The sequence below is a fragment of the Saimiri boliviensis genome, chromosome 1 (assembly GCF_048565385.1).
Source record: "Saimiri boliviensis isolate mSaiBol1 chromosome 1, mSaiBol1.pri, whole genome shotgun sequence".
Taxonomy (NCBI): domain Eukaryota; kingdom Metazoa; phylum Chordata; class Mammalia; order Primates; family Cebidae; genus Saimiri; species Saimiri boliviensis.
In genome coordinates, this window is record NC_133449.1 from 133,673,223 (window position 1) to 133,689,033 (window position 15,811).

At 46.0% G+C, this 15,811-nt stretch overlaps 1 protein-coding gene across 4 annotated transcripts in view; it reads right to left on the reverse strand.

The window, feature by feature from the left end:
* Positions 1-15,811, reverse strand: part of PLCG2 (phospholipase C gamma 2) — a 180,694-nt gene that overhangs the window by 30,783 nt on the left and 134,100 nt on the right. For all 4 annotated transcript variants that reach the window (XM_074404665.1, XM_003938062.4, XM_074404659.1 and 1 more), the window contains 5 exons: positions 9,762-9,942; positions 8,181-8,252; positions 5,814-5,923; positions 1,968-2,064; positions 533-599 (listed from right to left, as the gene is read on the reverse strand). In XM_074404665.1, coding sequence (XP_074260766.1) covers positions 533-599; positions 1,968-2,064; positions 5,814-5,923; positions 8,181-8,252; positions 9,762-9,942 — 527 coding nt within the window. The remainder of the gene's footprint in view (positions 1-532; positions 600-1,967; positions 2,065-5,813; positions 5,924-8,180; positions 8,253-9,761; positions 9,943-15,811) is intronic.

Here is a 15,811-nt window from a genome sequence, read left to right on the forward strand (position 1 = left end):
CCCTGTCCGCCACAGAACAGGCCTGGCCTCAGGGCCATGCCTCCACATCCACTTGCAGCACAGTCAAGATGAGCAGGCTGCATTTCCTGGGCCCGAGCTGAGCAGCCAGGAAGCAGAGGTTCGAAGAGCAGCAGAGAGGCAGAGCTGGGCTTAGAACCCAAAACTCCCAACTCCATGCTGCATTTCAGCCAGGCTGACAGCTCAGCTTTCCTTCGAAATGCATGAAACACAGGCAGACCCTGAAATAATAAGAGTGATGTTGGTAGTAATATCAGCTAACCACCATCTAGCATGTACATACCAGCCCCTGTTTAAGCACTTCTATTTTTAGCAGCTATGAACAGCAGACATCACATCATACTCACTGACCAGCCTGACCTAAATACTCAGCTTCAGCCAGGGAAAGAACTGGCATGCAAGTCACAGGCAAGACGGGACCCTGTGTCAACCACCTCCCTGTGTGGGGTGGGGCTGCGGTCAGGCCATGGGGGATTGGGGTGGTAATCCAGGCTAAGATGATATGTGCACGTACCGACGTTATAGGTATTGAGGTCCAATATGCCTCTGCAAAGAGACCCTAAGGGATTGTCTTCAATGATCTATGAAGAAACAAGACATAATTCACGTTAGTTGTAACGGAAATAATAAAAAGACAACCCATTTCCAAAGCACACCGTTTAGCAGAGACACCGCCTGTGGAACTGATTAAAATGCATTTTCATTACCAAATATGTCCACGGGGAGAAAGCTAAATAATGAAGCATGGAGCTGATAGGGACCTAACGGGGAGTCGGTGCCTGGAGGTTCCGAGTTTCATTTTCCAATCAGTAAAAACGTGCCCTGTGAATTCTAGAACAGGTTTCACAATGTTTACTCAGATCTGGTTTCCAAACACACCCTAGACCTTATTACAAAATGAGACTATTTAGGCTACTAAAGCCCAGCTCAAGAACCTTCTGTGACTCCCCATGTCCTGTGGAGGCAACACCCATGCTCCATGATCTGGCTTTTAAGGCTTTCTGGGCCCCCATCGCCCTTGCCAACTCTGCCCCCCATTGCACACTCACACCATCCCAGGGTCCGGCTGAGATGGTGAGTATCCTGGTCTCAGGAGGGGTGGCAGAACCAGGCACCCACTCATTGCCTGTACTACTCCCACCCCCACCCCCTGCACCAGGCAAATGCTGTTGTACAGGTAGGGGCAACACACTGCAAACACAGCAAGGGCTTCATGCCTCTGCCTCAGCCCAAGCACACAGAACACAACCCCATTCCCATCGCCACACCTTTGCTCAGACTGTACTTCCCACTTGGAACTCCTTTCTGCCAGTCTCTTGCCGTTGAACTCTAACTTGACTTGTAAGACTCAAATACTCCTTCCAGGAAGCCTTCCCAGATTGTCCTACCTCCCTTACAAAATAAATCCCTTGGCCTCTAATGGGATCTTAAAGTCCTCATTACAAAGATGTCATCCTTGGTGCAGCACCGGCACGTTCAAAGTCACTGGTCCCTAACAAGAGGCAGCGAGGGAACAACCACCAGGTTTGCAAAGTCACCAGGAAGGCCTCATCTCACCTTCTGGTTAGGCCCCACTTGCTTACTCACCCCAAGCACGTTCTCAGCGTCTGGCTGTCCAACATAAATGTGTTTCATTTGCAACTTGCTTAAGCAGAGGACAAATTCCCCATTTGGCCACTTTCACTCCAGTGGGAATTCTCCTGCATATTCAAAGCCTTCCAAGCCCAGCACAACCTGATTAAAACATGACTGGCTTGTCACAGAGACTCCCCCACCACAACTCGGAGACGATCTCAATTTCCCTATCACTCTGTCTTCCCTGATCCAGGGCTCCACGGAGACCACTGGCAGCAGGTGGAAAAATTCACCCACTGAGATGGCACAGGTCCCCGAAAAACTAGACCTGCAGATCCCTTCTTCCTGTAAGATGATCAAAGAGGGGGATGCACCTGCTTTTCCAGCTCCTCGACATCTGCAGTTGAGATGTCCTCCACGTAGTTGGATGGGAAGTACTGCTGGATCCTGGTTCCATAGTCACCTTTCCACCTGGATAAGAAGAGGGGACATGGAGGAGCTGTCACCAGGTGACATGAATTACCCACTACTGCTCATTAGCACTGGGCTGCTGGCTCGATCCTGATGGGGACAGGTAGCAAGTGGCTGAGTGACCAGTGTCACTATCTGTGACAATGCAGAAACTCGCAGGCAGCTTCTTTTTATTTTTTAATTACCATTGAGTTACTGGGGGCCAATTTTCCTCCTCATCAGATGATCTTAACGTTTGACCAAAGATACCAAAAGTCAAAAGTTTCAGTGCTGTAAGTGGAAGTCTGAGACCATACAAGACAAAAGCTCAACCCCATTTCAGGGAATAATTTTGAGAAAAGGTGGTTCTATAGCCAGATAGCCTGAAATTAAATTCCAGCCCTACCACGGACTGTGGAGGCTTTCTGTGCCTCCGATTCTCCATTCACAAAATGGTGAAACACAAGTGCTTCCCTCAAAAGGTTTTATTAGGTCTCTCTAAATTAGCATAAGCTGAGTGCTTCGGACAGCACCTACCTAGCACACAGTAAGTACTCAATAGTGTTAGCTCTTATTATTATTCAGCTAAAACACCGTTCCCTATCTTTATAACAGCGCTAACAACACGTGACATAATCCATCTGTGAATGTTGCTGGACGCTACCAGACAGTGATCACCTCTAAGATTCCTCCCCACAAGTCCACGCCCAGACACGCAAACCTCCTCCTTCGACCTGCACATCTTAAGAGCCACCTTCTGCAGCCACAGACTCTGCAAAATGCACCTCTGACCACACCACGTGATGGCTCCCCAGGGCCTCTAGAATCCAGCCCAGACTCTTCAGCATGGCAACCACAGGCCAGCACAGTCTGACCCCAGGACTCCCAGACCTCACCTCCTAACTCTCCATGACATTGATTCCAGATGACCCGTTGTCCCCATCATGCCCCTACCACGCTACCTAGCCTCCATGTCTTAGTCTACGCCCTTGGTACCCAGCTTCCCTCTACTAATTTAAGACTCAGTTTGGGACTTTCCTCTTCCAGGAAGTCTTCCCTGACTGCCACCTAGGCTGAGCACTCTTCTTCTGTGGTCCCCTGGCCTCCTGTCCCGACAGTCATCTGAGCGGCCACACCTTATACTTAATGTGTAATTATACATCTGTCTTCCCCACTATACGAGATCCTTCTGGATTTTTATTTTTCTTTTTAGACCGAGTCTCATTCTATCCCCCAGGCTGTAGTGCATGACATGGTCTCAGCTCACTGCATCCTCTGCCTCCTGGGTTCAAGCAATTCTCCTGCCCCAGTCTCCCAAATAGCTGGGATTACAGGCACACACCACCGTGTCTGCCTGACATTTGTATTTTTAGTAGAGACAGGGTTTCACCATACTGGCCAGTTTGGTCTAAAACTCCTGATCTCAAGTGATCTTCCTGCTTTGGCCTTCCAAAGTGCTGGGGTTACAGGTGGGAGCCACCACACCTGACTGACCTTTCTGGATCTTAATCAAGTCTGTGCTTCATGGTGGTAAGAAGAACTTTCATATTTTTGGTCTGAATAAGCAGAGTGAGGACTGATGCTCCCAGTTCACGTAGCGGAGACACAGGACTGCAGGTTGTAGGCCCTTTGCATGCCCTCTGCACCATTGCTCTAGACCCACTTCTGGCAAAGGCTGGCTGTATTTAGGGTGATCATATGTACCATCCATCCAGGACTGAGCAGTGTACATTCCTATGACACTCAGGAGCATCCTGGTTCAGACAAAAGTTGTATGGTCCCTTAGCTACAGGGGAACCAGTTTGGGAGTATGCAAAAAAACCCATTTCAGGCTGGGCATGGTGGGTCACGCCTGTAATCCCAGCACTTAGGGAGGCCGAGGTGGGCGGATCATGAGGTCAGGTGTTCGAGACCAACCTTGGCAACATGGTGAAACCCCATCTCTGCTAAAAAATACGAAAATTAGCTGGGCGTCTTGGCATATGCCTGTAATCCTAGCTGCTCAGAAGGCTAAAACAGAAGAATTGCTTGAACCCGGGAGGTGGAGTTTGCAGTGAGCCGAGAACGCACCACTGCACTCCAGCCTAGGCGATAGAGGGAGACTTCATCTCAAAGAAAAAAAAAAGGGGCGTTTCACACAGGCAGCCCCCTCAGTAGCACTTCTGCCATCAGAGAGAGAAAGAAATGACCATGGCCATAAGACAGTTTGCCCACAGTCCCTTGCCAAAGAACTCCTCTTAACTCATCTCAAGATAAGAGCCTTTGAAATTTGGAGAAGTGCCTATCAGAGGCACGGAAAGGCATGAGGCTGTCTCACACAGAATGGAAAACTGATTTGGAGCAGTTACCAGGGCTCCATCCACAACTCCAAAAATATTAGTCACCCACCCAGTGAGCACCAGGACATTGGCCAAGGCAGGGACGGGAGCACAATGAGCGAGTGCCAGTGTCCCTGGAAGAGACCTCAACTCTGACTGTGCCACTTTGAGTAGAGGGACCTCGGCCAAGCCAAGCATCTGAACCGGGAGACGCTGAAGGACACCATGGCTGCCGAACTGGGTCTGGGAGCCTCCAACGGGAAGCATCAGGGGCTGCAGTAAGGATAGCAAGGTCAGCCATGAGGCCACACAGGGCAGCTCCAGCCCCCACTCCAGCTCAACAGGTAACTCAGCTGCATCTTTAATTCTGGGGAATCTACGTATGAACTGGTTTGCAATGAGGTTCTCCAGATTTTTAGAAAAACTTTGACAATCCCTGAATTAGGCATCTTGCAAGAGGACAGGGAAGGACTTAGCAGATCAATGAAGTTACGAGTGTGGGCTTTGCAGCCAGAAGGCCTGGGGGTTCAAATCTCAGCCTGTGTGGCCCTGGACAACTGGCTGCACTTCTCGGGGCTTCAGTTTCCTCATCTGTAAAATGCAGGTAACAACAGAACCAACCTTTTACAGTCATGTGGATTCAGTGAGTTATTTCAAACGAAGTGCTTAAAACAGAGCTTGACACATAGAAGCACTCCATGTAAGCTGCCATTCAGATTGCTAATTCAGGTCTAGTTATCTTGTGAAAGGCAGAAAGGTGCTTAAACTAGTGCTTGCTATTACGAGCAAGTTCTTATTGTTCTCAGACAGAAGTCGCCCCACGAAACCACTTGCCCAGAAACCTGTCAGTAGGCAGCGAATTTTTCTTCCAAGATAAAAAAGGGAAGTGGTAACTAAACCCTAGCACACCCAGGTACCTTTGCCCTAAAAACGTACTGTCTTCACTTCAGGATGCAGCCATTGTATACAGCACGAGACTACGCAATAGCGTAAGAATTAGAACTGGCAATAACACACTGTCTTGTGTATTGAAAACGGCCTGCACTATTTAGTAGCGGTGTGACTTGGAAAGTCTCATTCACCGCATCTTTAAAGTGGGAATAATCATAGTCCTAACCACAGGGAGTAATGAAGATTTGGTTGAAAGCAATTAGCAGGCTGCTTGCCACCTAGTAAGACTTCAATCATGGTAGCTGCTGTTGTAATTATAATAATATACAATATATGATATGACATATTGATAACTGTTAATATTGTTGTTCATCCATTTTCTCAAATATAGCAAACATGAAGCCACCTTCCTAAAAAGGGACTTAACACGAGCGGTCAGAGCCGGCCCAGAATGGCAGACAAAGTGGGGGTGGTCAGACTCGGCCAGCACCTGAGTCTCATCACCAAGAAGGGACAAGTCACTCCCGCCCATCAAGCAGCCCAGCCTCTACTCAGACTTACCAGCCCCCGGGCTCCTTGGAGACATTGTGGATGAGGGCGCCCCGGCAGAAGCTCAGCTCATCGCTTCGCTTGGCTTTGTAGTCATACAGGGCTTTCACAGTTCTCTGAGGCTTTCAGGAAAAACAAGACGGAAAAGGTCAGGCCAGGGACAGGAGGAGAGGGAGGCGGCCGCATTCCGGGCATCATTCGGTTCTTCTCACTGGGGAGCAGGAGGCTTCAGGCCAAGGTTACAAAGTCATCTGCTGGAGAGGGACTGGCATTGCAAAGGATCGATCCAAGGCCCCAAAAAGTCACCAGGGAGTGAAGGAAGTCTGGCCTGGTCAGAGCTAAGGGTATCTGGATTAGGGCTAGGGCTAGGATTAGGGGCTAAGGGTTATGGGTTAGGGTTCAGGAGTCAGGGGTTAGGGTTAGGGTTAGGGTTATAGTTTAGGGATGGGGATGGGGTTAGGGGTTAGGGTTTAAGGTTAGGCTTAGGGTTAGGGTGGGAGTGCCCTGTATTTCAGTGACCCAATATTCCTCAATTTCTTCAACAAAGAAAGGAAGTGCCTTTTAGATTAAGCCAAGACCTTCATCACAATGCCTCTGCTCATCAAGTCTCCCAGAAGTTCAAGGGCAACCCCATTCTTCCTGCCTGTCCTGAGGGCCTCACTGCTTTTTTTATGTAGGTCAGCAGTCCCCTGTCTATACTCTTGCAGGCCACTGACCTTTTGCAAGACTAACTCAGGCTCTCCTTTATGAAATTCATCAAAAGGTGGTCTCTGTTGTCATAACTAAGTAAGAACTTCCTCGGTATAGAAATTTTATTCAATGAATTTGCTTTCATGCCTTCTGCCTGGCAGGCGTAAATGAACACCCAGATGGCAAGCAAATATTAGCAGGAAAACCTCTGACGCTGTCAGACCTGTTTGGATCAGCGGCTTCCTTCTTCTGCCACCCAAAGGAAATGGGAACAGGAATTTCACAGGGAATCCAGTAAAACTGTTCCTCAGAACACAGGCTACAAAGTCAGACATGTAGGTTCAAACCAGTGCTCTGCCCTTGAATGGTTATATAAGGTTGAGACTCTCTGATCCTCAGCTCCCCCATCTGTGAAATGGGAAGTAAATTTTTATACATTTCACAGGATTGTTAAACTATCAAATGAGATCGTGTGTATAATGATGTAACTGACAACAGCTTGCAATTCTTAAGTGCTAACTATAGGATAGGTCAAAGCATTGTTCCGAGCCTCAGAGTATCTCCTTTAATCCCTACAACCACCCTAACAGGTAGGTAGTTACATGATTATCCCATTTTACAGATGATGAAAAAACTGAGTAACTTGCCCCACATCAACCAGCTGTTTTAAGTAGCTGAGCCCAGAACTGCATCTATCAGTGTGAGTTACTGCCATAGCTCAGGATGTTTCATAAGAAGCAATGTGGGTTCTAGAAGCTCTGCCACAGGGATCTGCAGCTGGAGGCTAAGCAGAGCCACTGCCTTTCTCTCTCCCTTCTGCAGACAGAGCAGCCTCTACCTGCGTATCCTGCTTCAAGGGTGGATGTAAGGGCCAGAGCCAGGCTCCAAGGCCATAGGAACGAACACTCATCAGTCAGCGGGATTACCGTTCTCATCACCAAAACATCCTTCACTTCTAACAAAATTTTTGCTGCGAAGGTCTCTTAATGCATTCCATATACAGCTGAATTTGCCTACAACTTTTCAAGATTTCATTTCTTTCTGAAAGAGATCTACATTGGCCAAGGATTATAAATGTTTAAACAACAAAGTCATCTCTGGATTTCAACAGAGCCCACAAGCAGGGCCCCTTCCTAAGAGAGCGCTGTACACTAATCGTGTGCCACATGGCCCCCAAACAGAAAATTCATCGCCGTTCTTCCTCTACCGGTTCAAACTGAATCTGAGACGAAACCATGGCAAGGAGAAGCTGAGGGCTCAAAGTAAAATCCATCCCTACCTGCATGAAATTACATGACAAAGTTGGGGTGGTAATATGAGATAGCGTTTGCACTATTTGCACTGCAGGGAGGTCAGCGAACCAGATGGAATTTATAAACACCACGGGCTCCATCAGTGAGCAAGAAACATTTGAAAGACTTTTAATTAGAAGCCATTTTGGCCCAGAGGTGGTTCATCAAACCTCAGAATTTTAGCAAAACACTGTTGCATTTGGATGGAATTCTATTAATCTTTTCCCTGAAACTACACTTCATACTGTCAATCATTGTTTCTTCTCAAAAAAAAATTATTTTGGCCAGGTTTTACAGAATCTTTCCTTGCCCTGTTATAACTGTCAGGAGAACAAGATGGAATCCACGTCAGCCTAGTGACTCAGAAATCACGTGAGCTGGAGGTTCAGCACTGTACCATGGACGGATTGATTTCACTGGGATCCACATACATTCTGCTGACGTCATAGAGGGAGTTTATATCTCTTTCCTGGAAAAAAATAGAAAGAAAGAAATGTAATAATCCACGCTCCTTGAACAGCCCTTACATATTACAAGGGTTCTAGGCTTCCTTATGGTTACCTATCCTTTGATAGAAGAGTTGAAATGTCATAGAATTTTCTTGTGGCCCATGAGTAGACACAGGAAAAAGCTATACAGAAGGTCTCCAGACTCGGAAACTAACCCCAAATCAGAGAGGCCCTGGCCTGGCCTGCTGTGTGCCAGGCACCATGTTCCCTTGTAAAAACATAAATCCTGAGATCCAGTGGTGTGCTGGAGTGAGCTCCCAGCTCGCAAAAGCCCACCGCGTACATCGCTTCCTGACTCCACATTCAAGGTTTGATGGCAGCACATCAGCAACTTGAAACTGACCACCATGTAAGTATTTACACCATGGAAACTGGCAAATGCTACAAACCACTGCTTCCCCCTCAGAGCTGTTTAAACATTTCCTAGCACAGCACTGCCAAGATCCACCCCCAGCATCTCTCTGTTCCTCTCTAACTTTCCTTTCTGTTCCTCATGTCACCTTAGGGCTTGTGGTGTGGCCACTCCTCTACCTGGAGCCACCCCTTCCTTCACTTCTCCCCCAAGTCCATTCACCACTGTCTTCCAAGTTTCAGCTCACATTTCTCCCCTTTTAAGGTGGCCTTCTCGGATCACCACCCCCACAGTCTAAGGCAGTATCCATCCCTTTGCACACCATTCTGTTTTCTTTGCTTTATTATACTTCATGCTACCTGAAAACATCTTCATTATGTATATTATCTGTCTCTCCTCTCCAGAACCTACATTTCCCAAAGGCATGCTTTGTTCTATAGTACTCCCAGTATCTAGAACAGTTCTTGGTCAGGATGACATAAATCTCTTATGATCTGTGTGGTAGGAATGCAGACACAGTAATCATGTCAGGTCTCTTCTGCACCCAGAACTGTCCAATAACTCAGAGAAAAAGCCAGGGCCTTATAATGGCCTCTGAGCCCTGCATGAACCAGTCCCCTGTGAACCCCCATTTTCATTTAGCTCTACCTCCACCTAGGCTTGTTCAATTCCAGCCGTGCTGGCTGCTTCTTGGTGCCTCCAGGCAGGCTCCTACCTCAGGACCTTTGCACATGCTATCCTCTCTTCTACAGAAGTTACCCACATGGCTCACTCCTTCTCAGTGACATCTTCCTAGACCACCCTCTGAAAACTGCAATCCCTTCCCCATCACTCTGTAACCCCTTATCCACCTGCCCAGTGTTTTTCTCCTTAGTTCTCATCACCAACTGACACACACTATGGATATTTTAAACCTCATTCGTTACATCTCCCTAGCACTACACTATAAGCAGCACAAGAGCAGGGTCTTTTTCTGTTGTCTTCAGTTTGTGTCCCCAGGACCTACAGCAGTATTAGACACATGGTGAATACTCAGAGGTTTGCTGAATTCAGGAATGGATGGGCTACAACCTCAGACAAGAAATCCTACCAAATCACAAGGGAGTCAACCACCTACCATATTGTAGCGCTCCAGGAGCTCGGGCGTCACGGGGTAGCGCAGTCTCATCTTTCGGTAGAGTGAATGCTTCTCATAGTAACTGACGAGCTCCACCAGGCTCTCAAAATAGGCGGAGGTTCCCAGAACAAAGTGTCGGCCATCCCGGTTGATGCGACAGTGCTTCACCTTGCCCCTAGCCCTGGATCGGGAAGAACACAGGGGTTGACATGTCAAGATCCTGGGGGCCAAACAATTTTTATACAAACCCCAGTGATTAGATACAATGTAGTTATCCAGCTTCATGGAAGTGGGTACAGAAACAGGGTGTAGTCCTCCTGTGGAATACAAGGCAATTAAAACCAATGATGTGGGTATTTTCAAAACAGATCTAGAAGAATCTGTGTCTCAGAAGAAATATTGAGTGACTCAGCAGCTCCTCTTACCCTTCCCCTCATCCCCAACTACAGGACTTGACTTTAGGACCATCTTAGGGAACTAGATCAGGAGTAGGCCAAATCTGGCCCACCACTTTTTATAAATAAAGCTTTATTGAAATACAACTACAGTTCATTTGTATATATATATTGTCTAGGGCTGTTTTCATACTGTAACAGCAGAGTTGCATAGCTGCAACAGAGACCATATGGCCAGTAAAACCTAAAATATTCACTCTTTGGTCCTTTACAGAAAATGTTTGCCAATCTTCCCCACCAAATTCTTAAATCTTGCCTTCAATGACTCAACTAGCAAAATGACAACTTTTTATTTTTTTCAAAAGAGACAAGTCTTTCATTCCTTCATGTGTTTGAAACATGAAGCAGAAAAAATCCAAAACAGAACAGCCTCCTTAGTTTTATTAGCTTTTTTCAGCAAGACAAAAACATCTGGAAAAATATATTTTGACCCTAACTTTATAGCCAAAAGGGTCTTTTTTTTAAAATGTCTACCCCAAATAGCCAAAGAAATTCTGAGCAAAAAACAACCAAGATGGAGATAGCACACACTACCTTACTTCAAAATATACTACAAAACTATAGTAATTAAAATAGTATGACAGTGGCTAAAAAGAGACACAAAGACCAGTAGAACAGAATAGAGAGCCCAGAAATAAATCCATGCATTTACTGTCAACAGATTCTCAATAAAGATGTCTAGAACAAACCAGGGGGAAAGGACAGGCTGTTAAATAAATAGGGCTGGGAAACCTAGATTTTAAAAATGTAAAGGAATTTCAAAAGAAATTCCTATATAGAAATAAGTTTCAAAAGAAGAAAACTGGACCCTTATCTCACACCATAAACAAAAAAAGCAGCTCAAAATGGATTAAAGACTAAACATAAGACCTAAAACTGTAAAACTACTAGAAGAAAACCGAGAGTAAAAACTGTGTAACATGGGTCTGGACAATAATTTTCCAGATATGACCCCAAAAACACAGGCAACAAAAATGAAAGTGGATAAACAGGATTATATCAGACTAAAAGGCTTCTGAGTAGCCAAGAAAAGAATCAACAGAGTAAAGACACAACCTACAGAAAGGGAAAAACATCTGCAAACTGAACATTTGACAAGCGGTCAACATCTAAAATATGTAAGGAACTCTAACAACTCAAGAGTAATAAAATAAATTACCCAATTTAAAAATGGACAAAGGCCAGGCGTGGTAGCTCACACCTGTAATCCCAGCACTTTGGCAGGCCGAGGCAGGCAGATTACTTGAGGTCAGGAGTTTGAGACCAGCCTGGCCAACATGGTGAAACGCTGTCTCTACTAAAAATAAAAAATTAGCTGGGCATAGTGGCAGGTGTCTGTAATCTCAACTACTCAGGAGGCTGAGGGATGAGGAGCACTTGAACCCCGGAGGCAGAGGTTGCAATGAGCCAAGATCATGCCACTGTACTCCAGCCTGAGTGACACTAAGACCCTGTCTCAAAAAAAAAAAAAAAAAAAAAGACAAAGGATCGGAATAGACATTTCTCAAAAGAAGATATGTAAATAGCCAACGGATATATAAAGAATGTTCAACATCACTAATCATCAGAGAAATGCAAATTAAAACCACCATGAGATGTCACCTCACACCTGGTAAAATGGCTATTACCTAAAAGAGAAGTGCTGGTGAGGATGTGGAGACGAGGGGACCCCTGCACCTGGTTGGTGGGGCTGTAAATTAGCATATCCATTATGAAAAACAGTAGAGTTTCCTCAAAATATTATAAACAGAATGCCGTGTGATCCAGCAATCCCACTTCTGGATATCCAGCCAGAGAAAATGAAAATATGTCAAAGAGAGAGTTGCACCCCCATATTCACAGCACCATTCCCCATAGCCAAGATGTAGAATCAACCTGCCCATCAACAGTTAAATGGACAAAGAAAATGTGGTGCATTTACATAATGGAATACCATTTGCCTTTAGAAAAGAATGAAAGCCTGTCATTTTCAACAACGTGGATGAACCTGGAGGACACTGTGCTGATTGATATAAGCCAGGCACTGAAAAACAAATACTACGTGTTCTCATATGTGAAATCTAAAAAGATCTAAACTCACAGAAGTAGAGAGCAGAAGGGTGGTTACCAGGGTCCGGGGCAGGGGGAGGGAGGGAGTGCTGGGGATATGTTGGTCAAAGGGCACAAAATTTCAGTTAGACAAGAGGAGTAAGTTCAAGAGATCTGTGGTATAGCATAGGAACTACAGTCAATAGCAAGGTCCTAGCCAGGCTCGGTGGCTCATGCCTGTAATCCCAACACTATCAGAGGCCGAGTCAGGTGGATCATCTGAGGTCAGGAGTTTGTTAACATCCTGGCAAACATGGTGAAACCCCGTCTTTACTAAAAATACAAAAATTACCCAGGCATGGTGGTATGTGCCTGTAATCCCAGATACTCAAGAGGCTGAGGCAGGAGAATCGCTTGAACCCAGAGGTGGAGGTTGCAGTGAGCTGAGATCCAAGATCGCACCATTACACTCCAGAATGGGTGACAGAGCGAGACTCCGTCTCAAAAAAAAAAAAAAAAAACCAATGTCCTGTATTCTTGAAAATTGCTGAGGGTAGACTTTAAGTCTCACCACACACAAAAAAATGGTTAAGTATGTGAGGTAGTGCATATATTATTATCTCAATTTAGCCATTTCAACATGTATACATATTTTAAAATATGTATACATAGACATAATACATATATACAACTTTTATTGTCAAATAAATAAATTAGGAAAAAAATCTAGAGGCATAGTTTCTATGGGCATACCACTCTTCACAATTTTGCATGGCAGGGGAAAAAATAAAAAATTTTTTGCACTGTAGAGACTTTTTTATTGTTTAAAGTTTTTTTATTTTTTAAAAGGACTTCCAATCTTTTGAAAAAAATATATTCTTTTAAGCCATTTCTTCAAAAAGTCCTGTAAAAACAAAATGCTAGAAGACTTTTCCTTCAGTGGTTTATTTGCAGCAGTATTTTATTAAATATTTATCCCTTCTAAAAACAAAAGAGGAAAGAAAAGAAACACTGCTGAGTAGAAAAGCTGCAGAATGCTCCCATTTGTATTTTTCAAAAAAGAGAACAAAAATACCCACACACAAAATGGCACTATATATTTTCCATAAGTACAGACGTGTATAAATATGTATGTATTTTTTAAATGTCCAGATGGAGACACCAACTTGAAAACTGTGCTTTCTACCGGGACATCTCTATTAAGATTAGAAGGACCACAGGGGGCTTTAGCCTTGACTGTAATGTCTTAATTTTTTATAAAGAGAACATCTTCCTACAATATTCATGTAATTGAAAATTAATTTTAAAACTTTTTATAAGAGCTCCTCAGGGCGAGAGCTCTCAGTGCAGAGGTAGAGAGCTGGGGTCAGGTTCCGGCTCCTTCCTCAGAGAACCCCTAAGCCTCAGTTTCCCAATCCACAGCATCGGGGATCTACAACCCCTGTTGCATGGGGAGCATTAGGACCATCACCCATTCAGTGATTCGGGGCAAGCCTTCGGCTTTGTGTCTGGCACTCAGGCAGGACTCAGTAACTGAATGATTTGGAAAACATAACTAAAATAAAGCCACAACTAACTTCCCTGGGAGAAGAGAGAATCAAAAGGGGAGACGGGAACAGGGCTGCAATAGGAGTTGCATCTTCCAACCTCCTGGAGCGTGGATGCCATGGTGCCAGGGCCTGAGGTCTGAGCTGAGAAGTCCCTCATCCTGCCCAAGAGATGCTTTCCACCAATCACAACCAGGCAACCACTTCAACACTTCATTTGAGGAACTGAAAGCAGGTGTTTCTCTTCTACTGGGAAAATCTATCCAGAAGTTCAGTATACATTCCCAGAGCCCAGATCGGTGCCTGGCACAGGAGAGGTACTCTACAAATATGCAGGGGTCAAGGAGGAGAAGTTCCTCCAGTTCTCCCACTGCCTGGTACAAATTCCCCATCCGTTCCCCTGGAGGGTTCCTACTTACTCTCTGCCACCCCGCCTGAGCTTCCCTTCATAGCACTTACCACGAAATATTACACTGATTTCCTTATGTGCCCAAATCTCCTCAGTGCTTCTCAATAAAAGACAGTGACGCCTCAACCCACATCCTGAACAGAGAGGATTTGAAAAAGTGTGTTTCCTCGGGCAGGGATGGGGGTGGTATTTTTTATTGTTACAATGACATAGACATGAAGTGGGTGGAGACCAGGGAAGTTCAACATCCCAAGACAGGAAAGTATTCACGCCTTCCTCTTTGAGAAACACTGTGAGGACTAAGCTTCCCTGACAGTGGGGTGTGGGGAGATGCCATCCTTGCTGATTGATTCATTAAGTCAGAGTTCACCAACCACCAACTACATCCCAGCCAATGTTACATAAGCAGGAACAGGTCCAAAGCAAGACACATCTGGCGTAAGGTGATGTCTCTCATTCCTGCCAGATCATTAGTCTGAGAGAGCAAGAACTGGACTGATTTTATCACTCCTTAATTTCTGGAGCCCAGTACAGGTCATCACACAGTAGGTGCTCACAGAACATCTATTAATTTCTACAAAATAAAAACTTCCATTCTCAAGACACCTCCAATCTCATGGGGAAGATAGGCTCACAAAGTGAATGGGGTGTGTACACAAGTCAAGCAATCAACCTGAGGACCCACCCTACCTCTTCATCCCATTGAAGTGACCCCAAATGCATCCCCAGATGGCTAGTCAGAATCACCGCACCTGGCTCAGAGAGGGGGCCATCCTTTCTGCCAGACCCTGTCCTGGCGGCCCAAGGTATACCCACCTGAGAAGGAAGCTGATGGAGAATAACGCCATAGGTACCACCCTGACCAGTGTCAGCTGAGGCCCAGATCTGGGTGTGTCAGAGCGACCTCAGCTCTTGGGCATCTCACTTTGCAGCCAAGTCTCCACCATTTTTGTTTCAGCCAGTTGAGTTGAGTTGCCATCACTGCACAGAATGACCGCACAGTAGGAGTGCCAACACCCAGCCCGGGGTATACAGCAGGCCTTCAATCCGTGCGCAGCGGACTAAACACACCTGATCCCCAACCAGGCTGATGAGGCAAAGGAAAAGAACAAAGGGCAGAGGCACCAATTCTGAGAAGCGCAGGTCACGCTCTTGGGAACACAGTAGGGAAGAGCCATGCTGTTGGGAGGCTGCTCTGTGGCTGGAGCTAGCACACAGTAGGTCCTCAGTAAACTGCAGTGATAATGACCATCACCACAGTCCCCAGGGAGGTGGCTCAGGCATAGTAAACGTCCAGGCACTGCCTGGCAGGGTCGCCAGGGGATGGGGCTAGGGCAGAGGGAATGGAGAGAGGAGCGGGGAGGGGCAAACCACACGCCCCACAGCAGCTCACGCAGCTGGCACCACCACGCCTGCGTGGAAACACAGGCCCAGAGCATCCACTGCCTCCTGTTTTTCACAAGAAGCAATCTGAGTTTTTCAGTGAAATTGCTCCATTTTTCACATCAGCATACAAAAGATGTCCACAGGCCTGATTCAGCCCCCAGGCCTCTGGCTGGAGACTCTGTAGTGAAGAGCTTAGGCTTTGGAATCTGAACCTCAGACTCAGTT